Here is a 20,867-nt window from a genome sequence, read left to right on the forward strand (position 1 = left end):
TTATTTAAAATACGGCTATAATTGGATACAAGCGATAAGTTGATGCGATGCAAGAAAATGTACCAAGTGTAATACTTGTCCGTCCATGTATATGTCAGTAGAGATATATAACGTAAAATCCGAACAACTAATATGAAAATTCCTCCGAAATGAGATCAATGTAACCTCGTCTATCTCCCTTCCAGACTCGAGCGGGATTGATCTGGCATGCAATAGCCTTACGGACCATTGCACTAAAAGAACTGGGTCCACAACCTGCAAAACCATTCAACATCAATCAAGGCGAAGCGTAAGATAACTCACAAGCAACAACTACAGATCCGTTCGACCAGTCAACTTCATCTTTCAGAATCCGATCTATTCTAGGTTTACCCGGGCGAACATGCTCAGCGACAACAGCCATATCACGCATCTCCGGTTCATTCAACTGCAGTCTTTGACCATAGGTAACAGCGTCTCCCTCAGCGGTAGGTATTTCTACGGTATTTGCACTCAAGGACATAATCGTTTCGGTTTCGTCAAAAGTGGGTGTAAGTGGGCTAAGAGTAGGTGTCGGCGGGCGGAGGGGAGAAGAAACATGTACGTGAGAATCGGCGGACAGATACGAATGGCGACGATTATGATAGTCATTCGAAGACAGTGGCTTCAAGCTCGCCAGGTCTCCTCCGACAGTAGATTCTGACGACGGACTTCTTTTGTGAGTAGGCTTACCCTCGTGGGTGAGCAGTCCATCCGTAGAGTGTACTGATTGCCGCTGCAGACGAGCAAATTCATCGAGTTGCTCTTTCATGTGGATCGCGTTAGAGAATTTCCGCGAGTGCGCACGTCGGTCCTTCCCCACTTTCTGCACGCGCCGATTAAGCTGAGCCTCTCCAGGAAGTGTCGTCTCGTTATCACCGTCAAAATTGGTCAGGTCGAGGGTGTAATCTTCCCGCCGTCTGACAGACATATCGCCTACATCGCCTTCATCACCAAACTCCCCGACATAGTAGCTAAGATCGACGTCCTCAGCATCGCTTTCGGATTCGGCAGGCGAAGAGGTCCGATGGCTGAAATGAGGCGCAGGCGGGTTGAGTTCCGAGTCGTATTCAATTTTCGGCCGTGACGGCAGTCGGCGAATTTGAGGTTGAAAATTGGTCACAAAAATGTCGACATCTAGGCCGGGAGAAGGGATCATAGACATACACCGGCGAAGGATTGATGCACACCATTGAATATGACCTATTGTCGGCAATGAACATAGTGAAAGACACATACATTCTTTCAACATACCGTATTCTCGAATGAGCCAAACAAATCTTACTCGTCTGGTGGCGAAACCTTTCTGCCCCCACCCACCTGCTCGCCCACCAAGATGCTTACCATCCCGACCGGCCAAGCACAGGCATAAATATTCGAGTATTGATAGGCCAAAGCTGACACCAGACCCAGCAACGAAGATGACGACAGTCGCATTGTCTTCCCAACGAGCGCGTATGGCACTCCCAAAGGGCCCGTCTATGAACATGCGCATAACGACACCGCTCTTGGGCATGACCGTTCCATTCGGGAGTGTTTCGCCTGGCGGGTGGTTCCGTCCCTGGCTCAACAACTTAAGGGTACAGTCCCATAAATCTCTCGTCCACCCAGCCTTAGATCTGACTAAAAGGACAATGGCACGGCCCGAATTGGAAGGGGCCTGCTCGTCACATATAGATGCAGCGGTGAAAGGATGACTAACAAAGCGTGACACAGAAGGAACATTAATCAAGAAGTGTTGGCCTGGAGCCCAGGACAGAAACCCGGGAGATATGTAAGTCAGACGTACCGTAGCTCCGGAAAGAAGCTCAACATGCGCGTAGCCTGGAGGGGGAGAGTATCGCAGTGCGCTGGCGGGCTCCATTAGCTGAGAGACGTGAGAGTATTGGTCAGAAAGATATGGTGATGGTGTTGGTGGGGGGTATCCTGAATATGACTGTGGGGAAGCGAATGTAGATGGGCGCAGCATTTGGGTTTCAGAGTCCACCGTCTTGTGTGTTGGTGAAGCTATGACGATGGCGGGCGCAGAAGTGGTATCTCTGCCAAATAGGCCGTTTGTATATAGCCACCAAGTGCCACGCCAAACACGCTCTGCGATCCAGATGGCTAATGCGACCCAACACCACATGGCCACTGGAGGGTGATGAAGTGCAGCAAAGATCAAGGTGAGCGGCACGAGAGTGACATGGCCAAAATAGAAGGTTTCGTAGTGATGTTTCCGAATTGGATTGATGGAGAAAACCACAAGCAGCGTCATAAGAAGGAAGGCCTACAGTCTGATGAGCAGGTATGCAACAAAGATGATGAAGAGAACACATACAGCCCATCCGTACACAAACTTCTCATACTGCCAGGCATATGCATACGCCTCTTTACCAGTTAGTGCGCGGGTGTCACTCAATAGCTGGACGCTCCAAAAGACAACATGAAGAAGTGTTATGCCGTATATAAGTCTGGCGGACCAACGATGGAGCCAGGAGAGTTTGTCAAAGTAGATTTGAGTGGTAAATGGAAGGGCGAAGATGGCGAAAGGCGGGGCCTTGAGAGCGAAGAGGACACAAAGGGGGAGGAAGGAGAAGGCGATAATGCCTGTCCTACCGCCTGCTGTCCACCAAGCTTTGTATATTGTGTACTGCGGCTGCCAGCGGGTGAACTGGGAGACATCGTAGGAGCGGACGGATAAACCTAGATTGGTGACGTCAAAGAGGCCATCGGCAGGGTTGATATAGTCCGGACCGGCAAAACAAAGAAGGATGGTAACGATTGCAAGTACTGCGAGGCACAGCAGCTGGCCGTTCGGCGGGAGGGATACAGGGTACTGATTCTGTCTGCGGGCGATCTTCCCTCTCCAGGTCCGTCTCCGTATTGCCCACTTGGCCCAGTAGGCGCCCACTATGCTGCCTCGAGACCGGGTAAGGTGGAGAAGGGTGAAAACGAGGAAGACTGCTGCGATGCAGAACCAGAATATATAGGCGTACCGGCGCGAGTTGTCACTCATCATATGTATAACAAGGTACGCCGTGATCCACTGGACATCATTTGTATACACGGGCGTGGTTGGATTAGGATCTAGGGCCTGCAACGATGAGGACATGGTGGGCGAGAGTCGGCGGTGGGTATTATAAATACGAGGCGTAACACCGGCGCTGCGGAGGGTGGGAAACGACGACAGCAGTTGGATGGTCCGGCGAACGAGCTAGACTCTGAAAAGAAAGGAAAGTGAGAGCGGTGGTCGGTTCATGGGTGTCTTGAAAAGAAAGAAAAAAGAGTAATGAATAACGCAGCGGCATTAGCTTGGTGGTCTAAGATGTCCAGATTCTGCACGTGACTTGAGTCTCACTTCGTTTCCAATTGCTTGGCAATGACTTCCGTCAGGCTGAGCTTGGATCTGCTTGGTATTAAATCTCCAAGTGATTGTTAGGTGCCGTATTTTCAACAATGTTCAATGCCCCAACAACCGCCTGCACTTTTCTCGCAGCATTATATACTTGCGGGAGTAAATCGGAATCGGATAATTATTGAAGCTACTACACGACTGCGACCCTGTGAAACATCCTTCCAAAGTCTGTCCACGAAAAACGGAAACCCAAATAAATTCATTGTGATTTAACAAATGTCAAGTCCTTTAGCTCCGGACCCACAATCAATTCAAAATCTCTCCAGAGCGGACCTGTCGCAGTGGCGTTCAAGAACATCAAGTTTTGCACCGACGTACAGCAACATACCTCTTTGCCAGTCTTCTTGATTCTGGCAAGAACGTCTTCGTAGGGCATGCTTCCCTTCACCACAACTTGCTGTGTATCCAGGTTGACGGTATAGTCATTCACACCTATTCAGGTCCTATTCAGTAAGGAAGGCTCGTGACGAGACTTGCCGCGGTCGCTCACCGTCAAGCTTGGCCTTCTCGAGCACACGAGTGACGGCGCCTGAGCATCCGGTGCAGGTCATCTGTTCGCATGCTCATGAGCAATGAATACCACGGGTCTCAGGAGAGACTCACTTTGACATCGAATTTATACGTTTGCTCGACCTAGAGAGAGGAGATAGGTAAGCACCAAGTAGAAACGCTCAACGACAAGACTTTCCATAGTAATTACCTAGTCTAAATGTTAGCATCAGATCCAACACAGACTGTACGTCCCACCACTCACAGACAAGGGAAAAAGGAAGCGAGGGAATAGACAAGGAAGTCAACCCAGATAGTTATACAACGAGACAGCTGGCGAGAGAGAGGAAAGACGTGGACGCTCTTTATCAAGCGTGACTGTTTGTAAGTCAGACTCGCCATCAGATCGCGTCATCGATCTGACTGTACCGCATCCGGAATCATCTCATAAGGACCATGTTACCCGTGCATTCTTTACGCACGACAGACGCGGCGTCTCAGGGACATTGTCGGGAACGGGTAAACTGCGAGGGAATCACAGCATACCCCTGGGAATGTGATACGACATACGGACGCCCTTCTCACCACAAACACCCGTTATTCATCCTCTATATTATACAATCAAGGGTCATCGATCAGAACCTCGCTCTTCAACCATCTCCATCTGCTCCTCTCCTTCGGTTGCTACCGCCTGCCAGCCATCGCTTGCGCGTGGTCCTCCTCGTAACCGGTCAACACAAGCACAAATCCAAGCTCGGAGCCACGAGGTTAGGCCTTTATAATCCCAAAGTCATTGAGATTACTCACCAAATACCCGCGGTATATCTCTATCCTTTCCGTGTGTGATGTAGTACACGGGAATGCCGGCAACCACAAAGCCTGCGAGACGTTAGTTTCTCGAGGTATCTATAAATGTAGCCATGCATACCCAGAACTGCAATTGCGGGTAGCGGCGCAGCAATAACTGGCATGCAAATGAGAAACAATGCTACCTTCGGCCAAAAGTTACTATCATCCAGTTGGTTCACATACGTATACACTTACCGCACAAAATATCAACGGTGTTATTATCCACGTTTTGTAAGGTCTGTATCGTCAATCAGACGATGCTTTACAGTCTAGGTACCCTGTTACCTTTCTAGCGTAGGTTCCTTCACTCGTAGAATAACTAGTCCAAGAACCTGGCCTGATACGTGAACAGTAGTATGCCAGCGTCGCTAAGAACTCACAGTGAGAAAATAGAATCCCCATGACGCAACGACAGAGAAGTTAATAAGCGAGCGAAACCCGCCACCCACAAGGATGAAAGCGATAGTAATAGCCGTTTGCAGTAGTGTCGCATTCAACGGCGTCTTCCTGGTCTTGTGCAGCCGCCCAAAAAGAGAGGGAAGATACCGTTCTCTACCGGCGGCGTAAATGAGACGTGAGCATGTGAAGAATGATCCTGTCCGACATGCCCAGTCAATGGCATCACGGGCTTCAAGGATCAAAGAAGAGGGCCACACACCATTTAAAGCACCAAAACATGAGAACGCCACCATAAAGGCAAAAACTGTCCCTCCTATAGGTCCAAATAGTGCCCGTCCAAAGTCCATGGCAACTGTATTGCTCAGACCAACAAGATTCTATCTCCAGTGTTATTTCCAGACTGCAGAGAAGGAGGAAAGCCAACCTTATCTAGAACCACAAAGTAGGAAATATTGGCCAGCAGAAATAATACCTAGACAAGGGACCAGATCAACAACGGAAGGCCATAGGGAATTTTTCTTACAGACCGTGACGATGGCCATGCTAGAATGTATAGTTCGGGGAATATTCTTTCCTGGGTTATGCATCTCCCCTCCAACATAGTTTGCCTGATCCCAGCCGTCAAAAGCCCACAGACCGGAGTAGAGCGCCAACGAATAAGCAGACGGACTGTTGCTGGATCCTTCAAACCAAGGCTTCGTGAAAGACTCCGCCGCTTTTCCGCGAGCGAGCTGAATTATGCCTAATAGCGTGATCGAAATCTGCATACTAAGTTCAGCAACGATATACAGTATAGACTACCTGTGCCCAACGTACTAGAGCAGCTACCTGAAAGGAGCAGTTATCTCAACAACAAAGACATGGGTATTAGGCAATTTAATACTAACTTTTACAGTGGTGAAGACGACCGCGACACGAGCACCTAATTTACGCGTCCAAATGCATAACAGAGTTACAGCCAATATTGCGCCTATTGCAGTAAGTTTGATAGCCCATTCAGGAATATCATCCGGCGATACCTCAGAACGAGTAGTATGCCAAAATATCCGATTAATGTACTCCGAGAAAATAAGACTGATCACCGCGTTACCACCTTAACATTCGGTTGGATTAACGAAGTCCCCATTGATCAGTGATACCAGATTTCGCACCAGGTTTAAGTCCAATGATGGCAGTCCATGCAAAGAGATACGAGATGAGGGGTCCATAAGCGTACGACAGATAGGCTTGCGCGCCACCGTCTTGCGGTATCGCAGATCCCAGTTCCGCAAAACTACTTGCTCCAGTCCATGCTAATAGACCAGATGTGAGCCAAACAGCCAGACTTGCACCAACAGTGTGGGTATTGGCGACCACGACACCCGGTGATGAGCTGGAGGAAGAGCTTATGTCAAACGTGAAGCGAAGCGAGATGATTTGACCGACAATATCCCCGACCCTATCTGTCAGAGAATTGAGTGCCAAAGAATGAGCATGAGTTTTCAGAGTGCATACCTGAAGCCCAACGACAAGAGCAATGCCTAAGCGTGAGCTAATTGAGACACCGTCTACTGCACCGCGACTGATGTCACTTACCATTGAATAATCCTATGTTCTTGTCGCCGGATTCGCTGGCTACGAGTTCGGGATCCGTCAAACTCGCACTCAGAGGTAAGAGGTCTTGCTGGAAATCGAAGTCGTTGACAGAATATGACCGTCCTCTACAATATATTGAATACCCCTCCAAATCCGAGCGAAAAAGACACGTACCGTCCATATGACGGCGGTGCGGCAAGGGGACCTTCTGAAATCTCGAGGTTCCTTAGAGAATCCTCTGAGTCGCGTGAATTTCGCGAAGAGAGAGTTGAAGAAGTGGTATAATCGCCGTTCAATGGTGACCTGAGAGCCACATATGAAGAGGGCATGGAAAGATTAGAATGAGGATGGAATCGTTGAAATTGAAAATTCGACACTCGGCCCTGATTATTTGTTCGTAGTTGGCATGGCCCTCGAGCGGAAACCTGTGATTCCGACGTTGCCCGTCTGGCTCTTCGCAAAAAACCATGATGCTCACTCGCGCCGTAGGTTTGGGGCCAGCCCTCAGGCAAGCTGCCTTTGCTCCACGACTGGGTATGTATGATATTTCTGCTGTTTTGCCTCTCCTTGCTGACTCTCTGTAGTTCGAAGTCAGGTTGTAGGTCGGAGTCTCATTGCCAAACGGTGAGGTGATATGGTACACGGGAACGCCTAGGTTCACGCAGGTCCACTAGGAATGTCCAGATACAGTCACTCCCATCTACAGCATCTGTTGAAATTCTCAACAAGCAGCGTCTCAAACGCCCCAACAGTCCGCATGCCACCATATACCAGCCTCAACTACCATGGATCACCTCCATCGCGAACCGTATCACTGGCGCTGGTCTCAGTGTCTGTGCGTAGCTTATGGTGTTCGGACAAACATACCGTTAACTGGACTCTGTAGTGCTTTATGGTTTCTCCCTGGCCTACCTCGTCGCTCCAGGGACCTTTGACAGCACTCATATCATTGAGTTTGTGGCCGGCCTCCCTGAGGTTGTCAAATTTGCGGGAAAGACCATTCTTGCTGCACCATTCGCTTACCATTCCTGGAACGGAGTGAGGCATCTTGTTTGGGATTCGACAACCAAATGTATGTTCTTCCCCTATCCATTTATCTAATTTATTTATTTTCATGTCTAGTTCTTTCCGTGAAGGGCGTCTACAACACTGGCTATGCCATGTTGGGTCTTACCTGTCTATCAACCATTGTACTTGTATTTATGTGAATGAAACCCAGGAACTGTTTTCTAAGCTTGAAGCTTGAAATTTGAAAGCCATAAGAGGTCAATGAGTTTTTTGCGTATATAGCATCCGGACATATCACTGTCGGTATAACTGCCACTATGCACGTGTCGTCGCGCCTGCACCTTCACTTGATACTTTTACGTCCTTTCAAGCACCATGCTCGTATCCATCACCTGAGCGACCGATTTTACCGCCAAAAACGCGTACGATAAGAACATGCGTTTTCGGACTACTATTGACAATGTTCCAACTTTCTTCCGTGTGTACCCTGTCTTGTATCCGTCGCCATGGACCCATTCGCTTGCAGGTATCATACAATCCATCGAGAAGCTCCAAAAGAAATGCATCATAAAGTTCACGGAAACGAACATGCATCTCATCTGCAATAGCGACACGAATGAAGGCGGTATACAGGTCTGGTCGTACGTCGGTGCCATCTTGGATATCTATGCGCACAACTCAGTCAGATTAGACAAATCAAGGTCGAATCAATATTCAGCGGCTACCGCATCCAGTCTAACGCGTCAAACGAGATTACTGTAGCTTTATTCTCCGAGGCTCTCCTTGCTGCCCTCAGGTCTGCATCATCATCTACCACTGGTGCCTTGTCTTCGTTCGAGGCCGAAGAGGTCGTCATGAAGCTCGCAAAGAAGAGTGATCAGGCCGTACTCAGCTTTGAGATTACGGGAATGACCAGAGTAGGCCGACGGGTAAAGGTCACCCACGATGTCAAGATTGAAGTGATGAAGCCGAGCGACGTCGAGAGATTAAATGAGCCAATGTGTCCTGAGCCAGACGTCTGCGATCTCCTGCTGCTTTACCAGTGACTATACTGACAGACTGACAGACACACATCCTCCTCCCGCCCTTACAGAAGCTGCGAACGATTGTTGATCGCCTCCGGCCAATGTCTAATGTTCTTGGAGTGCGCGCAAACAACAACGGATGCCTCCAGTTTTCTATACATACTGAAAGCGTCAAGGTTGACACTGAGTGGAAAGGATGTACGAACCCAAAAATGGGTGCGCAACATCTTTCGGCGGGGCTTCTTGTCTCTGAGGTAGCTCTTCAGCGCGGGAGAACGCATCTCAGCAAGAGGATCCTCCTTCGGATCCTGATGAAATGTTCAGTGTCCTCGTTTCTATTCGTAGTTTTATCAAATTTCTGCACAGTCATGTCGTCTCAACTACCACCATCGCTTGTAAGTCGCTCCTATCGGTTCAATTGAAACGTGAACCCATTGATCCTGACCTCTTTCAGGTATTTGTCAAAATCACTGTATGATACTCTATGTGTATATTGGAGATGTGGCAGATGCGGGAGGGGTGCTGACGTTCTACATACCTGCCATGCTGGACGATGACGGTTAAATGGCGAGTTTTTCTATAACATTTATTCTATTGGCAGCCTTGTGTATAGCCATTTACCATTTACCAGTGCCCCTCCCCAAGAATGATATGCGCATTCAACAGACTACTGGTATGCAGCGTCCATTGGCGGCTCAGTGTCGTTGACTTCATACAAGCGTTACTCCAAAGTGGCATAGCCCTTCGGCATCAGTATGGAATTGCATATGCTGAAGGCTTTTGGAAAGTGAACATAACGCGAGGGGAGATTCAAGTACATGTTTGCTCTAGTACCGGATTTTCATCTCTTTCTGCTTGTTTTTTGAGAACGGATGCTTTCATGAGATGGGCTTATCTTCCGTGGATCGACCCGAGGAGCGGAACATGACAATGGTCTGCATACTATTTTACAGTACTAGTAAAAACAGCAGGGTACTTTTTGTTTGTTTATGACGACTGCTTAACTCAAGCGAACGTTATCCAACAATGCCTGTGCCACGATGGAATGAATTTCGGTGCATCGTTCTTGGCAAAGGTCCAGGCACTGCAGAACAAATATCAAGACGGAAACCAAATGGTCGTAGGGTTGAAGTACCTTGAGAACTTGCTCAGGTCGCATTTGGCCATTCTGCCAGACACTTGTGACTAATCCTAAGGCCGGCATCGTTGAAAGGATCAGAGATCCAGTAGATGCCTGAACTTCGTGCGCAGTCGGGTCTAACCAAATTTCTTCTCCAACGAGGGCCTGCGTGACGACTAGGTAAACCTCATGAAACGCAGCATACCGCTTACCGCCGAGCAAGCCACAGCGAGTCCAAACATTTCAATTCCAGCATCAGCCAAAGCAGTACTAGCTGCAACTGAGCCGGAGGCAATGCATCCTTCTATACCGTCCGATTCAATTATGACAATGAAAACGTCGATTGTCGACTTTGGCAGCAGCTCCAGGCGCACTGAAGGCAAAAGAGCTTGGTGTATAGCAACAGCCAACGAACGATCTTCCGCATCCTAAAGAAGCTGCGAATGATTACAGAACTCACGAGAGAAAATGGACGAAATCACCACTTACGCGCATCGGCGCTTTCCTCTGCTCGCACGAGTACGGAGCAAATTTCACTTCAACGTTCAATCGGCCGTTCTCGTTGTATGTGGCGTTTTTCGACTGCCGGGGACCGTAACTACAACCAATGAATGTCCAGATATTTTGAGGACGACAGAAAGCAGTACATAGCGCAGGCAACTTTTGTTTTGTCAGTTTCGATATATGCAGACCCATTTGCTTGTGTTATCAGACCTGGTTGGAGAACTAAAGCATTCCGTTAAATAACCAAGAAAATTTGAAGAGAAAGCCATACAGATTGGCCGGATGTCGTTTGGATTTCTGCCTTTTCTTGTCATTCCTAACTTCCATACAGAGTTCTCAATGTCGTCGTCGCCGTATATTGGAGGAAAGCTCTCCTCCGGGCCATTGATTCGTCTTCGGTCGAAGCCAGACTGAGCCATGAACAAAGGTGGTGCTCGCCAAGATCGGTTGGAACTCCGGTGTGCCGTCGGCTGGCTGGCTGTCTTCGCCCACGATGTCGAAACTCTCCTTCTCCCTTGCAAAGACAAACAAGGCTGCAGAGTCTGCTCCCTCTCTCAAGCGACCCGCTGTCTTTGCTTCTCTCGACGACGATGAACCTGTCGATGCGGCACCGACGTCGTCCGCAGACAAGACCACAGCTGCGAATAAGAAACTACTGACTCAGAACATGCTCACATCTAAAGTGATGAAGAGACGCATGGATGCAGAGAAACGGGTCGACGCTTCGGTGTACGAGTATGATGAAGTCTGGGATAAAATGCAAGAGGCGAAACAGAAGCAAAAAGATGCCAAGGAATTAGACTCGGCTCAGAGAAAGGTGTGTTCAAGTTCTGCTCGTCTCTCTCTCTTCTTTAATGATCTGGTGTTCTCAGCCGAAATATATACATGGTCTACTGCAATCTGCAGCTACGCGAAAACTCGACCATCTACGCGCTGAAGAGAAAATGATGCAACACGAACGTGAAGCTGAAGGTGACGAATTCAAGGACAAGGAATCCTTCGTCACTCAGGCGTACAAGGATCAGATGGCAGAAGTTCGCAGGGCAGAAGAGGAGGAAAAGCGACGTGAAGGTCAGTCAGTCTACACCTGTAATATTGACTTGGACTAAATTATCACCCCGCAGAAATGCAAAAGAAGCAAGGTGGTGCAACGACAGGCATGGCACATTTCTACAGGAAACTCCTTGAAGATTCGGAGCAGAATCATGAAGCTACCGTGGCGGCAACGCAGAAGCCTACCATTGGTCCACAAGGTCCCATGCCCAACTTGACCATCATCAAACCTCCCGACTTTACGCCGATGTCTGACCTGGAGTTAGCGCGAATCGCGCGACAACAAGGCAAAGAAGTCGAATTGAATGACGATAATCAAATCGTGGACAAACGAGAGCTGCTGGCAGCTGGGTTAAATCTGTCCGGCCTAAACACGAGGAAACTTAGTCGATCCACTCTGGGTAAACCTAAAGACGCCCAAACGGAAGCCGTTCAATCACACCGTGCGGTTGGGACCGCTGCCAGTCGTAGAGAAATAAATGAACGAAGGGCGAGAGAAATTCAGACTCAAATGGAAGAGGAGAAAGCACGTCTGTCTTTTGAAAAACAGCGAGCAGAACAGGAGGCCCATGAGCGCGTCATTGCGCGGAGGAACAATGAATCGGATGTTCAGAGCGCTCGAGAACGATATTTGGTCAGGAAACGGCAAAAACTGGAGCATTCTGCAGATATTGATACCGAGCCCTCGTAGACTCTATTGAGATAAGTTGTATTTCTAGTTTCCTGTAATTATTGTCTTACTATGTATACTTATTAGTGCTATATTTGATAGTTTCAATGCTGTCTACCGACGTGAACACGCCATTACACCGAGATAAACATTAGTCATGTCATGTCAGCGGTTTTGCAGTCGATGGTCTCCAATCAACGGTACCATCCTGTCAAATGCCTTCAAGATTGCGAGAGCGGTTGGTCGGTCGTCTGGATTTTCGTTCAGCATGGGCTTGATGATCTCAAGTAGTTCTGGGACGCAGTATCCGCACATCTAGAGATGTCAATTAGAGTAAACTTTCCACGCTTAAGCCGCACAAAAATAACGTACTTTACATGCCCGGAGCATTAGCACCGCCAGGGCCCATACATCCACCTTGAATGGATCGCGGCATTCACCATTTTCGCATTCCGGAGGAACTTCTGTGGCTCGAAACCCGACAAAAGATGCACGCTGCCCCAGCCCCAATCTCCGGCTCAGCTCATAGTCAATGCATGCATAGCGGCCGTTATAATCCGTGACCAGATTTCGTAGGGAGATGTCGAGGTGAGCAATTCGATGCATGTGCATGAAGGCGGCGTGCTATCCGAGTTCAGAGTGTCATCAACTTGAATTCATAATAGCAAGAAGACCCACCTCGATGCATTGCCGTAGCGCTCCGAGGAAAAGTCCCAAGCAGCATGGCCCTCCATCTGTAATCAATTGTGAAGACCATTCTTCCATTACAATGAAGGCCAGGTCATCGTCAGGTACGACCACCAGATCAAGGACGGCTACCGGTCGCGTTGAGCAAGGGACAAGGACAAGAATTGAAACGCACGTATGCAGTGGTTCATCTGATGCTCTCGGATTGGGGACGTCGAAAGAAACCGTATCACCTCTAGTTCACGGCTTCCGCAGTGTACAGCTTTGATAATAACTTTTGCACCGTTTCGAATGCATGTTCCTCGAAACAGATTATCGGGCTGGGGGGGTATATGAAGATCATCAAGGCTCGATAACACAACAAGAAGAAGAGGGCGTACCAGTCCGGCATCCGGACAGAGAGCATCATCACCATGTGCTAAACGCGCCTTCGTCAAGGACGGAAGTCGGTTTACTCCGTCCGCAAAGTGATCATGGTAATATTGTTTAACGTCTCGAACGGTGTCCAAGCGAAATCCTTTGGAGAGCAGCAGGTTACGATAGTCGGGCCAGTGTGGAGATACGCGACAGTTTACATCCTCCTCGTCCATGGAGGAAGAGGAGGAAGCGGGGGACTGTGGCTCATGACCGTCCTTGCGCCTCGAAGTAGACATGTCCTGTAGAGGCACAAGGAAGCATGGACGAAACGCAGCCTCTATATGAGGACAAATTTAAGCCACGGCAAGGTCGTATACAGTATCATGGAGAATGACGAGGGTAGGAAATAAATTCCATTGGGAGTAAAAGACAGAGGCCGTGCCCGGAACATCGCATGTCCACAATCAAGGAGCGACAGTTTTATGACCGTATTCTGAAAGACGGTCGTTTTGATGCCAATTTTTTCCAGCAAAAGAGGCAAAACCTTCTCAGGAATAGCGCTAAAAAGTGAATCCACAGACTGGGGTCGCTGGAGGCGAAGTAAATATCCTACAGCATCCCCTACGACAGTCAGAATGTATGGTATACGTAACTCTGTTGGAACGGGCCCCCCCTTCAAGGCAGCCGTGTCAGCACATAAATGGTGCTTGGTGCATGGATTGAGTGGACTAAAGAATCAAGATCGGTCCGGGCAGGCCCACTTTAGGTAATCTATCTGCCACGTGCCGAATGAACGCTGAGCGGTCCCGTCTGTCGCGTGAAGGACTCTTCCATTTGCGTCCTCCATCACAACCTATCCATTTCATTTATCCCTGATTTCCTTGATCCAGCCCTTGCCATGGAGGAAGGTACTAAATCGAAGAAGACCGTCTTTGTGGGGGGAATCGCCGAAGATGTTGACGAAAGCATGATATACGAACATTTTTCCACTTTTGGTGTGTGAACCCATGTTGCAGCACTTTGACTGTATTCATGTCCGTCCCGCAGGTGACATTATCGAAGTACAGCTTCCTCCGGCTGTAACGAACTTCAACCAGCAGTCTGGTCGGTGCTAGGAACACTCCTACAGCAGCCTTGACTAACTTTGTCGCAGAGGCAAAACATCGAGGCTTTGCTTTTGTCACATATGGTTCGTCGGCCGATGCTCAGGATGCCATTGATAATATGGACATGAACGAAATGCACGGCAAAGTCATCAAGGTCAATCTGGCACGCCCCATGAAGACCCCCATGCAACTAGGAGGAAACAGGGCGGGTGAGCAGCTGCGCCTATATATCCTCCATTCTCGTCCTGATCCCGTTCATTTAGTCTGGGAATCAGAAGAATGGCTCAAGGAACACGTAAAGCCTCTCGCGGAGAGTGGAGGTATGTCCTCCGCCGATCTGCCTCAAATGTTCCGGACTTGACTTTTCCAAGGAGTGCAACGCCGTACCACCCAGCGTGACAGGCCGGAATCTGAAGACGCCATGGAAGAGTGATGCCTATTCACTACGATTACAGCACTAAAAGGGTATGTGAATTCGCACCAGGCCGTTCAAACTATTGACGACAGAACGGTAAGCTCCGTCTCTAACGTACGTCCGACCTCAACCCTCGGAAATATCACTGAACGAGTTCCTGTATATGTACACGGACGAAGGACAGAAGCTTTGGCTGGCAATCGCCGTTCTGCGTGGAAGGGTAGATTGGGGACAAGGTTGACTACATCCAAAGGTTACTACACACCGGTGTTTGTTGGTCTATTATAAGCCCCTTGGATTGTCTGCATCATCGAATTGCGCTCGAGCACGTTTGATATCTTCCTGCATGAACAGCAGCTCCTCCATTCGAGCCAGCTTCTTTGAGTCGGCTGGCCGCGAAAGGACACGCCTTAATTCGTCAACAGACAAACGACCTTTCTTTGACGATCCGCCAGCCGCTAGACACTGTGTGCGATGTCGTGTCTGGTCAACAAAAGGGACGAATGAGACACGCACGACATCAGTAATGTATTCGATAAGAATCTCCTCCATTACATTCACGGTATCGTTTGCCGGATTTCTATCATCTCCAAAGCCATACATAAGATTCTTCACTACAACACGTTGAGACAGGTAAGAGCGACAGAAGCGCTACTCGCTTACATTCTTTGGTAAACAAGCCCTTCATATTCGACTGCTTTCTCGACCCCCGTCCTGCACCGGTGCTGGTCGAAGCAGTGTTGTCTCGTGCATATGAAGGTGTGTAAGGTTGGAATGTCGTTGATCTCGGTACCGTTGGTGTCGGTGTCGGTACTGGTCGTTGTGGTTGTGGCTGTACTTGTGTTGCAGGCCTGACTACTTGGGCACCTGGATGGACGTAAGGATACTGATGATACGACCACGGTTGGTAGCCGGCTGGCGACTGGTACGCGTAAGGTGTTTGTGTATAGGCACCATAAGGATACGTCGCAGAGGTTGGTTGACTATAGTAAGACATGGAGGTTAAAGCTTAGAAAGTTGGACGAGACATCGTGGGAAATTTCTGCCCAAAGTCAACAAATCTCAGTCGCCAGTATATACGGCATGAAAGTACAAATACAATACAGTAATTAACCGCACATCATTCATCAGTCGCTATCGTCTCCATTCGCACCCGATTCCAACTGCCTCGCCCGCTCCATTAGTTCTTTTATGTTCTGCCACTCAATGTCAATGATCTTTCGCTCATCGAGCCATTCGCAAATTCCATCGGCATCATCAAGATCTTCAGGTGGTTTCATGCCACCTGCATACGCCACGCGAACAAACCTGCCCGACTGTTTATGAACGTGGAGCTCGTCAACCTCGTTCTCTACAGACTTGAAAAGTTTGTACTAGGAGAAACGACTGTCAATGGCTACAGCGCAGGTGATATCAGAAGAGATCGTACCTCCCAGTGAGATATTTCATGATATATTCGTGTGCGTTTGGCGCAAAATCGTCCAAAGTAAAATTCGTGTGTCTGCTCCTCATTGTCTTCATCATCGCTGCCCTTCGACTCATCGGGCTGGTCCTACGAAGCAATTTACAAAACGCCGTCGGTAGAAAAAATCTGGACTCACTTGGAAACCCAATGGGTCATATGGTGATCCACCGAGCTGTCCTCTCAAAGTTGATAGCCTGCCTCCCAAATGGCAGGCATCGCACTGAGGAAGAGCAAAATCCAGCTTGTACAAGTTGAAATCCGGACACGTCTCCAACGATTTCTTGAATTCAGGTCGCCATACAGACGACGCAACGAGAGAATCTCTGAGGCCAATGAGTTTTCTTCGAGCAGATATCAGCGCCACAGAAAAGTAATCATCTTCAAAGTGAGGGTTGAGAAGTGACGACTAGAAATGAGGAACCTTTGCTTACCTTTCATTGCACGTTTCATAAATTTGTGCCTCTCAACAGCAGGATGGACAGCTATGTGGACGAAGAACTGGAATACAATCTTGAACTGGTGCGCAAGATCTTGTTGGGGCCTAAACTCGGCGGGCAGCAGAGCGACGCCATCCCCGTCATCTTCGACGATGAAATCAGACGACTTGTCTGAGTGTTCTGATTCATCGAAAAGGCTATCATTCTCGCTGTCTGGTTGTGCGTCTTTGAAAGGTGTGTCACCGTCATTTTCGGACTCATCCTCTTGTTCCTCTGAGTCTATGGATTCCACCGGTCTTCCCTGCTTCTTTCCTACATGGCTGTTTATAATATAGCAAATCAAAGCAGGGTTGGTACGTACGTTTGAGCTTCTCAAGGTTACGCTGAAACGCAGTTTTCCTATGGCGTGATCGTAAACGCGACTCCAGGATATCTGCGGACGCATGATCAAGTAACATCCGCCGATTAGTGACGGAACAACATACGTTCTTCCTCTAGCTCGTCGTCCTCTTCTTGTTGTTCGGGTGGGGATGAAGGGCGAGGGCCCCTGCGCAGTCTATTACGTCGGACAACTGGAATATCCGATTCTGAGTCTGAAATTTGCTGGCCTCGCTGTCCATTGCTTGAGCCCTTAACTTTGCTAGATTTGAGGGATCTGGACCTGACATTCAACTTTTTCGTTACAAGAACAGGGGATCCAGAAGAAATCTCGTCGTCGCTATCTACAACGACTTGTCTTCGCTTCGATGGGGACGGCTTAGCTTCATCGACGAGAACCTTTGGCTCGAATTTTATGCCACCAACGTCTGAGTCTGACTCGCCGCCATCCGACGCGTGCTTGACTGCATCGTGTCCTCGTTTTCGCTTTGTGGGTGACACTGATGGGGCGGATTCTTGGTCTTTGACACGCTTCGATTTAGACTTCTGAAGAGGAGAGCGCATTGGTGAAGATAAAAGGCCAAATAGAGTGGCCTGCTTGAACTTGGCCTGGCCTGTCTTTGGTTTCTTTGGCGGCATGGGGTCAGGTAAGTAAGAAGAAATTCGTGGTGCTGGCCGGGAAAGGAAAAGCTGCTGCACGGTTGCACGTGGTTTGCACGGGACCATTATCAACGCTCGGACGACGACAGTGCTTGAATCCTCCATTACCCACCACTACCAGGATGGCAGCCCAAGGACATCTCCTCTTGTGCTCAGAAAATTCTCGTGGTTGGACGACGGCCATCTTGTGACTCGCAGTGGTCTTTGCCACACAAAAGCACAGCATTCAGGATCATTCACATGCAAGTCATATCGCGTGCCTGAAATAGTAATAGTAATAGTATAGTTATCCGCAACACGGCATACGGCATTGCAACCCCACCCATGGTCCCGCCCTCTGCGCTGGGTTTTCGTACGGAGTTAGAGATAGCCACGCATATCGCCGGTTGGTTCTTAGTTATATAACTAAGATCCAATTCCCTTCAACTCCGGCCCTGGATATCATCATGTCTGGCGTTCGCGTTATCCCTCAGGAATTGGTCGACTCCATCATCGATGAAATCCCACCCGACGATGCTGATACCCTTCGCACCTGCACACTGGTCAACCATTCCTTCTTTCCTCGTTCCCATAACCGCCTCTTCTCCACCGTTGTCTTGCGCAGCTGCTCATACAAACATGCCAATGCTAGTATCGATCCTTATCGACGTTTTATGCGTTTTGTGTCTCGCTATGCACATTACGCCTCATTGGTCAAGGATATACAACTTTACGACTTCTATCTACCGGTTTCAGGCTCTTGGTTCACCCAAGATGATACCGTAATACCACGCATTCTCTCCCAACTGCCACACCTCGAGTCCATATCTATCTCAGCACTCGACTCCTGTCTTTCTTTCCCTATCATATCCGCTCTCCGCAATCTCTTTGCCTCTCCGAAACTCCGGAGCATTTCCTTTTCCAACGTCAAGTTCTACTGCCCATCATATTCATTTTTATCTCTATTCTCGCGCGCCTCGGGTCCCAAGACGATCCATATCCATGGTGGTTTCTCTTATGGTACACATGATGAGAGTCCGCCGCCTTCAACGACTCATACGTCCTGCCAGGTGGATTCACTGTCTATCAACATGCATCCGGCTGCAGCCGCCGACTTTGTCGACTTTCTTCTAAGCCGCCGCTCAACCGTCGACATTAGCTCCCTTAGGAAACTACACATATGGACAACATGGATGAAACATGCAGCCATTTTCAATCAGCTTTTGGCTGCCACAAGGAGCACTTTAGAGCAACTCGTTATTCATACTTCTAATTCTTGTGAGTATGCTCCCCTCATTATGCTGTTTCTCATTCATCGATGTCGTCAGCATTGCGACGACTGGACATTTGCCATGTGCCCAGCATTCAGTGCTTTCTCACTGTGTGCTTGACGCCTGATCCCTCTCCTTTGACCGCACTGGCGAGTCTCTTTGGAGGCCATCCCAGTGAACCGCGCCTCATGGAAGAGGTAGATTTGCATCTGCTAGTTAAACCTGGCATACTGCTCCAGTCTCCATCTTCTGAAGGAGCGGCATTGGATGATATCCTCGTCAGTGTTCGACGTTGTGTTAAAATCTACCTCATCGTTGAATCTTCCGAGATGAATGAGAAGACCAAGTATGAGCAGGCGTGTATGAAGAAGGTCATTGAAAGTCTTCCTGCGTTGCATGCCAAAGGTATTCTCACAGTCCAAACTTCTAGCACTACAGTGCGTTTCCATCACTGCAGCTGAACCTACTTTCTTGACCCCTTTTGTAGGTGCAAAATAATGCTTTTAGACGATAATTATAATTTATGTTCTTAACATGTAGTTCTTATGTTCCTAACGCGTAATTTCTCTCGGAGAATGTATAACAGCTGTACATTATGTATCATGCAATTTTGAAGTACATATCGTCGCCTTGCACCAATGCTCAAAGCTTACAAGTAAGCTCATCATTTCCGTACTTCTCTACCCAGCCTTTGATACCCCCTTCGAGAATGACTGCTCGGCTCTCTGTCACCCCTCGTCTATCGAGTTCATCCTGATACCAGCCCGCTGTACGGGGCCCGCGACCACCGGGCTTACAGCTGTTGCAATGGAAGACGACGAGCTGATATCGTGCGAGAATGGGTATCAGAACGTGCAGAGTCGGATAGAAGGAATGTGCTGGGAGGTTAATAGCGCCTTTGATAAAAGATCCCTGTGAAGCACTATCAGAGGAGGACTACGGAACAGGACATAGCCTAATTACTTCAAAATCGGTGCGGCGGACATCTACAACCAAGACATTATTAAGATTCGTCGATTCGAGCAGCAGTGAGTGTAATTTTTCCGCTGATATACCATCGGGGATGCATTTGGGCTCCGGGAAGGCGTTGTACCAAGGGACCTCAGCTGGTTTCGACTCTGTCATCGATGATTGTTGCTAGGATGAACCAAAGTATACCATCGATAGTAGTATTAGTAAAAACATGCCTGCCGTACACCCGGTTCTTATACAGTAACACATTAAAGCACGCGAAGAATGTATGTAAGAGCAAGTAATGATCATTATAATACATAAATAAGTGGCAAAAACCGTTCGTATGAAAGTCTAACAAGGGGCATGTCAGACAGAATCGTCTTCAGCGAGTATATGAGGAACCTGCCCAATGTATCACCTCTTTTCAGCCAGGACAAACGCAAAGATCACTGCTATAAGTGCGACCATACAGGTTGTAATAGCGGCGATGAAGATGCGGGCGACTGGGTACTTGCCCTTCGTCAGAGCGTTTTGTATTGAAAAGAACCTCGTCGCGCCAATAATCATCAGCGCCAACGAAAGGGAGATGGCAGTTGCTCCTAAAGGACGAGCATATCTTTGCATCGCAGCGGAGGATAGAGGCCGGCTGGATGAGATAGTAAAGAGCTGCACGATGGCGACGCCCACAGAAGTGACGACGAGAGACGTCCGTACATAGGCCAGAAAGGTGCGCTCAGAGGCTAGGTGATCTCTTGCAACAGAACCATTATTGGCGAGAAGGAGGTTGATGCGCATTGGGGTACTTTGAGGTCACTGTCGAAAAGAAAATCACAAATGTTTCAAATGCTCGATGGGATACAGAACGACGTACACAGGTTTCTGCAATGTTTCTTTATACCGCCGTATTCTCTGAGAATGTTTTGAGGAATGGATTCGTGCCCTTCATCGACGTTGGTAAGGGTAGATGGTGGACAATTTCCAAGAATGATTCAGGGAAGCCGCAGCCTTGCTTCTTCTTCGCATCTGTCATGTACTCGTGAGCCATCTTCGA

The 20,867-nt window shown here is 48.6% G+C and overlaps 14 protein-coding genes across 14 annotated transcripts; 5 read left to right on the forward strand and 9 right to left on the reverse strand.

The window, feature by feature from the left end:
• Window positions 1-127: 127 nt before the first annotated feature.
• On the reverse strand, window positions 128-3,112 carry BT62DRAFT_879906 (uncharacterized protein; the record flags this gene model as incomplete). Its single annotated transcript, XM_043182606.1, has 4 exons — window positions 128-255; window positions 304-1,221; window positions 1,273-2,287; window positions 2,339-3,112. 4 exons carry the CDS (start codon window positions 3,110-3,112, stop codon window positions 128-130), a joined length of 2,835 nt encoding a protein of 944 aa, XP_043045988.1.
• Window positions 3,113-3,515: 403 nt separating this feature from the next.
• Window positions 3,516-4,280, reverse strand: BT62DRAFT_925041 (uncharacterized protein; the record flags this gene model as incomplete). Its single annotated transcript, XM_043184703.1, has 6 exons — window positions 4,170-4,280; window positions 4,104-4,115; window positions 4,019-4,048; window positions 3,906-3,966; window positions 3,744-3,847; window positions 3,516-3,688 (listed from the first exon to the last, which is right to left on the reverse strand). Coding segments are annotated over exons 4-6 (187 nt in total), but the record flags the coding sequence as incomplete, so codon positions are not given.
• A 110-nt stretch (window positions 4,281-4,390) lies between these two features.
• BT62DRAFT_958384 (amino acid transporter) lies at window positions 4,391-7,056 on the reverse strand (the record flags this gene model as incomplete). Its single annotated transcript, XM_043188450.1, has 16 exons — window positions 4,391-4,657; window positions 4,712-4,783; window positions 4,833-4,896; window positions 4,949-4,991; window positions 5,039-5,085; window positions 5,134-5,348; window positions 5,412-5,529; window positions 5,577-5,624; window positions 5,680-5,913; window positions 5,969-5,980; window positions 6,040-6,245; window positions 6,304-6,524; window positions 6,578-6,594; window positions 6,647-6,672; window positions 6,728-6,852; window positions 6,896-7,056. The coding sequence occupies 16 exons, from the start codon at window positions 7,054-7,056 to the stop codon at window positions 4,533-4,535; spliced, it is 1,734 nt and encodes a 577-aa protein (XP_043045990.1). The 3' UTR covers window positions 4,391-4,532.
• Window positions 7,057-7,133: 77 nt separating this feature from the next.
• Window positions 7,134-7,975, forward strand: BT62DRAFT_4477 (SDHC, cytochrome b subunit of succinate dehydrogenase). The gene is made up of 5 exons (XM_043180936.1): window positions 7,134-7,261; window positions 7,312-7,351; window positions 7,402-7,562; window positions 7,614-7,799; window positions 7,850-7,975. Exons 1-5 carry the CDS (start codon window positions 7,195-7,197, stop codon window positions 7,933-7,935), a joined length of 540 nt encoding a protein of 179 aa, XP_043045991.1. The 5' UTR covers window positions 7,134-7,194; the 3' UTR covers window positions 7,936-7,975.
• A 101-nt stretch (window positions 7,976-8,076) lies between these two features.
• BT62DRAFT_989652 (cell cycle checkpoint) lies at window positions 8,077-9,733 on the forward strand. Its single transcript, XM_043190170.1, has 6 exons — window positions 8,077-8,213; window positions 8,262-8,376; window positions 8,427-8,751; window positions 8,802-8,976; window positions 9,027-9,155; window positions 9,215-9,733. Exons 1-6 carry the CDS (start codon window positions 8,171-8,173, stop codon window positions 9,322-9,324), a joined length of 897 nt encoding a protein of 298 aa, XP_043045992.1. The 5' UTR covers window positions 8,077-8,170; the 3' UTR covers window positions 9,325-9,733.
• On the reverse strand, window positions 9,725-11,201 carry BT62DRAFT_4543 (mRNA transport regulator 3). Its single transcript, XM_043180959.1, has 6 exons — window positions 10,656-11,201; window positions 10,528-10,606; window positions 10,370-10,478; window positions 10,093-10,308; window positions 9,896-10,045; window positions 9,725-9,844 (listed from the first exon to the last, which is right to left on the reverse strand). The coding sequence occupies exons 1-6, from the start codon at window positions 10,801-10,803 to the stop codon at window positions 9,761-9,763; spliced, it is 786 nt and encodes a 261-aa protein (XP_043045993.1). The 5' UTR covers window positions 10,804-11,201; the 3' UTR covers window positions 9,725-9,760.
• Window positions 10,778-12,345, forward strand: BT62DRAFT_925044 (uncharacterized protein). Its single transcript, XM_043184704.1, has 3 exons — window positions 10,778-11,201; window positions 11,257-11,455; window positions 11,509-12,345. The coding sequence occupies exons 1-3, from the start codon at window positions 10,878-10,880 to the stop codon at window positions 12,126-12,128; spliced, it is 1,143 nt and encodes a 380-aa protein (XP_043045994.1). The 5' UTR covers window positions 10,778-10,877; the 3' UTR covers window positions 12,129-12,345.
• BT62DRAFT_989655 (kinase-like protein) lies at window positions 12,273-13,741 on the reverse strand (the record flags this gene model as incomplete). The annotated part of the gene is made up of 5 exons (XM_043190171.1): window positions 13,175-13,741; window positions 12,970-13,114; window positions 12,786-12,922; window positions 12,480-12,731; window positions 12,273-12,422 (listed from the first exon to the last, which is right to left on the reverse strand). Exons 1-5 carry the CDS (start codon window positions 13,445-13,447, stop codon window positions 12,273-12,275), a joined length of 957 nt encoding a protein of 318 aa, XP_043045995.1. The 5' UTR covers window positions 13,448-13,741.
• Window positions 13,742-13,976: 235 nt separating this feature from the next.
• Window positions 13,977-15,003, forward strand: BT62DRAFT_925045 (RNA-binding domain-containing protein). The gene is made up of 6 exons (XM_043184705.1): window positions 13,977-14,146; window positions 14,199-14,255; window positions 14,305-14,466; window positions 14,521-14,577; window positions 14,629-14,722; window positions 14,774-15,003. Exons 1-5 carry the CDS (start codon window positions 14,050-14,052, stop codon window positions 14,688-14,690), a joined length of 435 nt encoding a protein of 144 aa, XP_043045996.1. The 5' UTR covers window positions 13,977-14,049; the 3' UTR covers window positions 14,691-14,722; window positions 14,774-15,003.
• BT62DRAFT_958394 (TFIID-18kDa-domain-containing protein) lies at window positions 14,662-15,695 on the reverse strand. Its single transcript, XM_043188451.1, has 3 exons — window positions 15,336-15,695; window positions 15,189-15,286; window positions 14,662-15,137 (listed from the first exon to the last, which is right to left on the reverse strand). Exons 1-3 carry the CDS (start codon window positions 15,667-15,669, stop codon window positions 14,955-14,957), a joined length of 615 nt encoding a protein of 204 aa, XP_043045997.1. The 5' UTR covers window positions 15,670-15,695; the 3' UTR covers window positions 14,662-14,954.
• A 104-nt stretch (window positions 15,696-15,799) lies between these two features.
• BT62DRAFT_998533 (uncharacterized protein) lies at window positions 15,800-17,717 on the reverse strand (the record flags this gene model as incomplete). Its single annotated transcript, XM_043190733.1, has 6 exons — window positions 15,800-16,045; window positions 16,102-16,224; window positions 16,274-16,515; window positions 16,569-16,886; window positions 16,936-17,007; window positions 17,060-17,717. The coding sequence occupies 6 exons, from the start codon at window positions 17,715-17,717 to the stop codon at window positions 15,800-15,802; spliced, it is 1,659 nt and encodes a 552-aa protein (XP_043045998.1).
• An 857-nt stretch (window positions 17,718-18,574) lies between these two features.
• On the forward strand, window positions 18,575-19,443 carry BT62DRAFT_1070256 (uncharacterized protein). Its single transcript, XM_043178634.1, has 4 exons — window positions 18,575-18,611; window positions 18,662-18,869; window positions 18,920-19,299; window positions 19,350-19,443. Exons 1-4 carry the CDS (start codon window positions 18,594-18,596, stop codon window positions 19,374-19,376), a joined length of 633 nt encoding a protein of 210 aa, XP_043045999.1. The 5' UTR covers window positions 18,575-18,593; the 3' UTR covers window positions 19,377-19,443.
• Window positions 19,405-20,045, reverse strand: BT62DRAFT_925047 (uncharacterized protein). Its single transcript, XM_043184706.1, has 2 exons — window positions 19,826-20,045; window positions 19,405-19,774 (listed from the first exon to the last, which is right to left on the reverse strand). Exons 1-2 carry the CDS (start codon window positions 19,985-19,987, stop codon window positions 19,505-19,507), a joined length of 432 nt encoding a protein of 143 aa, XP_043046000.1. The 5' UTR covers window positions 19,988-20,045; the 3' UTR covers window positions 19,405-19,504.
• A 2-nt stretch (window positions 20,046-20,047) lies between these two features.
• BT62DRAFT_925049 (uncharacterized protein) lies at window positions 20,048-20,823 on the reverse strand. The gene is made up of 2 exons (XM_043184707.1): window positions 20,688-20,823; window positions 20,048-20,629 (listed from the first exon to the last, which is right to left on the reverse strand). Exon 2 carries the CDS (start codon window positions 20,609-20,611, stop codon window positions 20,231-20,233), a length of 381 nt encoding a protein of 126 aa, XP_043046001.1. The 5' UTR covers window positions 20,612-20,629; window positions 20,688-20,823; the 3' UTR covers window positions 20,048-20,230.
• Between the last annotated feature and the right edge of the window lie 44 nt (window positions 20,824-20,867).

The sequence above is a fragment of the Guyanagaster necrorhizus genome (genome assembly GCF_019112545.1).
Source record: "Guyanagaster necrorhizus MCA 3950 unplaced genomic scaffold BT62scaffold_1, whole genome shotgun sequence".
In the NCBI taxonomy this organism is placed as follows: Eukaryota; Fungi; Basidiomycota; class Agaricomycetes; order Agaricales; family Physalacriaceae; genus Guyanagaster; species Guyanagaster necrorhizus.

Excerpts from the sequence above, each read along its gene's own strand:
- BT62DRAFT_4477 (XM_043180936.1), top strand. The coding sequence starts at position 7,195 with ATGATGCTCACTCGCGCCGTAGGTTTGGGGCCAGCCCTCAGGCAAGCT. Across the intron at positions 7,262-7,311 it reads TGCCTTTGCTCCACGACTGG|TTCGAAGTCAGGTTGTAGGT; the intron begins GTATGTATGATA and ends GACTCTCTGTAG. Across the intron at positions 7,563-7,613 it reads TGGCGCTGGTCTCAGTGTCT|TGCTTTATGGTTTCTCCCTG; the intron begins GTGCGTAGCTTA and ends TGGACTCTGTAG.
- BT62DRAFT_989652 (XM_043190170.1), top strand. The coding sequence starts at position 8,171 with ATGCGTTTTCGGACTACTATTGACAATGTTCCAACTTTCTTCC. Across the intron at positions 8,214-8,261 it reads CAATGTTCCAACTTTCTTCC|GTATCATACAATCCATCGAG; the intron begins GTGTGTACCCTG and ends ATTCGCTTGCAG. Across the intron at positions 8,977-9,026 it reads ATGTACGAACCCAAAAATGG|CGCGGGAGAACGCATCTCAG; the intron begins GTGCGCAACATC and ends GTAGCTCTTCAG.
- BT62DRAFT_4543 (XM_043180959.1), bottom strand. The coding sequence starts at position 10,803 with ATGGCTCAGTCTGGCTTCGACCGAAGACGAATCAATGGCCCGGAGGAG. Across the intron at positions 10,309-10,369 it reads AGAGGAAAGCGCCGATGCGC|GATGCGGAAGATCGTTCGTT; the intron begins GTAAGTGGTGAT and ends CAGCTTCTTTAG. Across the intron at positions 10,046-10,092 it reads TCGCTGTGGCTTGCTCGGCG|GCCCTCGTTGGAGAAGAAAT; the intron begins GTAAGCGGTATG and ends GTCGTCACGCAG.
- BT62DRAFT_925044 (XM_043184704.1), top strand. The coding sequence starts at position 10,878 with ATGTCGAAACTCTCCTTCTCCCTTGCAAAGACAAACAAGGCTGCAGAG. Across the intron at positions 11,202-11,256 it reads TAGACTCGGCTCAGAGAAAG|CCGAAATATATACATGGTCT; the intron begins GTGTGTTCAAGT and ends TGGTGTTCTCAG. Across the intron at positions 11,456-11,508 it reads GGAGGAAAAGCGACGTGAAG|AAATGCAAAAGAAGCAAGGT; the intron begins GTCAGTCAGTCT and ends ATCACCCCGCAG.
- BT62DRAFT_925045 (XM_043184705.1), top strand. The coding sequence starts at position 14,050 with ATGGAGGAAGGTACTAAATCGAAGAAGACCGTCTTTGTGGGGGGAATC. Across the intron at positions 14,147-14,198 it reads CGAACATTTTTCCACTTTTG|GTGACATTATCGAAGTACAG; the intron begins GTGTGTGAACCC and ends TCCGTCCCGCAG. Across the intron at positions 14,256-14,304 it reads GAACTTCAACCAGCAGTCTG|AGGCAAAACATCGAGGCTTT; the intron begins GTCGGTGCTAGG and ends ACTTTGTCGCAG.
- BT62DRAFT_958394 (XM_043188451.1), bottom strand. The coding sequence starts at position 15,669 with ATGTCTTACTATAGTCAACCAACCTCTGCGACGTATCCTTATGGTGCC. Across the intron at positions 15,287-15,335 it reads GGGCTTGTTTACCAAAGAAT|TGAAGAATCTTATGTATGGC; the intron begins GTAAGCGAGTAG and ends AACGTGTTGTAG. Across the intron at positions 15,138-15,188 it reads TCGAATACATTACTGATGTC|TGTCTAGCGGCTGGCGGATC; the intron begins GTGCGTGTCTCA and ends CATCGCACACAG.
- BT62DRAFT_1070256 (XM_043178634.1), top strand. Across the intron at positions 18,870-18,919 it reads TATTCATACTTCTAATTCTT|CATTGCGACGACTGGACATT; the intron begins GTGAGTATGCTC and ends CGATGTCGTCAG. Across the intron at positions 19,300-19,349 it reads TCCAAACTTCTAGCACTACA|GTGCAAAATAATGCTTTTAG; the intron begins GTGCGTTTCCAT and ends CCCCTTTTGTAG.
- BT62DRAFT_925047 (XM_043184706.1), bottom strand. The coding sequence starts at position 19,987 with ATGACAGAGTCGAAACCAGCTGAGGTCCCTTGGTACAACGCCTTCCCG. Across the intron at positions 19,775-19,825 it reads TCCGCCGCACCGATTTTGAA|GGATCTTTTATCAAAGGCGC; the intron begins GTAATTAGGCTA and ends AGTGCTTCACAG.
- BT62DRAFT_925049 (XM_043184707.1), bottom strand. The coding sequence starts at position 20,611 with ATGCGCATCAACCTCCTTCTCGCCAATAATGGTTCTGTTGCAAGAGAT.